The 1368-nt window shown below is 43.3% G+C and overlaps 1 protein-coding gene across 1 annotated transcript; it reads left to right on the top strand.

Moving 5' to 3' along the window:
• Nucleotides 1-212: 212 nt before the first annotated feature.
• LOC117260323 (zona pellucida sperm-binding protein 3-like) lies at nucleotides 213-1074 on the top strand. Its single transcript, XM_033632306.1, has 2 exons — nucleotides 213-775; nucleotides 854-1074. Exons 1-2 carry the CDS (start codon nucleotides 293-295, stop codon nucleotides 974-976), a joined length of 606 nt encoding a protein of 201 aa, XP_033488197.1. The 5' UTR covers nucleotides 213-292; the 3' UTR covers nucleotides 977-1074.
• Nucleotides 1075-1368: the final 294 nt, after the last annotated feature.

Consider the following 1368-nt stretch of genomic DNA (forward strand, 5'->3'; position numbering starts at 1 on the left):
CACAAAATTCGCTTAAAATTTGCAATACATTTGGATGGAAACCCAGCTACTGTCTGTAATATGTGGAGCACCTGTGGATTAATTCTGGATACTTCATACAGCATCATACAGCCATTGCACAGCTAATAGACAGAGCAATTAGTAAGAATGTGCAGCTGTGAGATCTGTGAGATCCACACATGTGCAAAGGGATCCCGCTAATTAGGCAGAGGGAGGAGTCTCTTCCTTTGTCTGCTTCAGTGATTGTGCTTAAGAAAGCTGCATAGAACATTCTGTGTTTCTGTGTGCAACAATGGGGTCCATGCAGCTTATTGTGTTTGGCTTTGTGCTTGCATGTGTCGAGCTTAGTGACACTCGATTTTTAAGTATCACAGTGCCAACCTACTGGAGAGATGATGTGGAAGTCAAGCCACCAGCAGAACCTGAGAGAGAGCACTCCAGGGATTCTGCTCAACAAGCTGGCATGCTCCAGGCAGATCAGATCCAGCATGCAGTCGAACCACTCTCCTGGAAGTTTCCAGAGGAACCAGTGGATTCAGTTAACAAGCCCCCTGTCAAGTTTGATCTGCGGCAGCGGGCAACGGACAACCGTGTTGCTGTGAGGTGTGGGGAAAATAAGATCCACGTGGAGGTGAGCCAGGACCTGCTGGGCCTGGGCAAGCTGATAAAGCCAGAGGAAATCACTCTTGGTGGCCATTCAGCCACTGAGATTGACAACTTGTCTCATGTGCTGATCTTTGAATGTGAACTGCACAGCTGTGACAGCATACTAGTGGTATGAGATTTTTATTCATAATGCACTGATATTCCACTTCTGTCAAGTAATCTTAATCAGATGTTCTTTTCTTCTTAGATGACAGAGAATGCTTTCATTTATGCCTTTGCACTGGTCTACAACCCCAAAGTGTCTGGCAGAAGTCACATCATAAGGAGCCAGAGTGCTGTCATCGGAGTGGAGTGCCACTACCTGAGGTGAAAAAAGATCAGCCTGCAAAGACTCACTGGAGTTTAATTTGAAGAAATCTGCTTTATATGTAATTAAATGAAAACATAATAAAAGTTTTAATGTTTCAACAGACTGGTTTTACTTGACCAAACCCAAGGAGACACAAACATAACTTCTGAATATGGTTTCAGAATCTGATGGGTCACAGAAAATGCTATAGCATCTGAATCATGCACCAGACATCTGTGTCGCATATTATCAGGCTGTATAGTTTAATATTGTAGTGCACTGAGTGGCTCTGTAAGCCTAAAAATACAGGGCAAAATGCTTTAAAAGTTATCTAACACACTAACACAGGGTCTGGGTCCAGACTTGTCTTTACTCATTAGTTCAAGGTCCACACAGTTTAATACATTCAGCAT

The sequence above is a fragment of the Epinephelus lanceolatus genome, chromosome 4, assembly GCF_041903045.1.
Source record: "Epinephelus lanceolatus isolate andai-2023 chromosome 4, ASM4190304v1, whole genome shotgun sequence".
In the NCBI taxonomy this organism is placed as follows: domain Eukaryota; kingdom Metazoa; phylum Chordata; class Actinopteri; order Perciformes; family Serranidae; genus Epinephelus; species Epinephelus lanceolatus.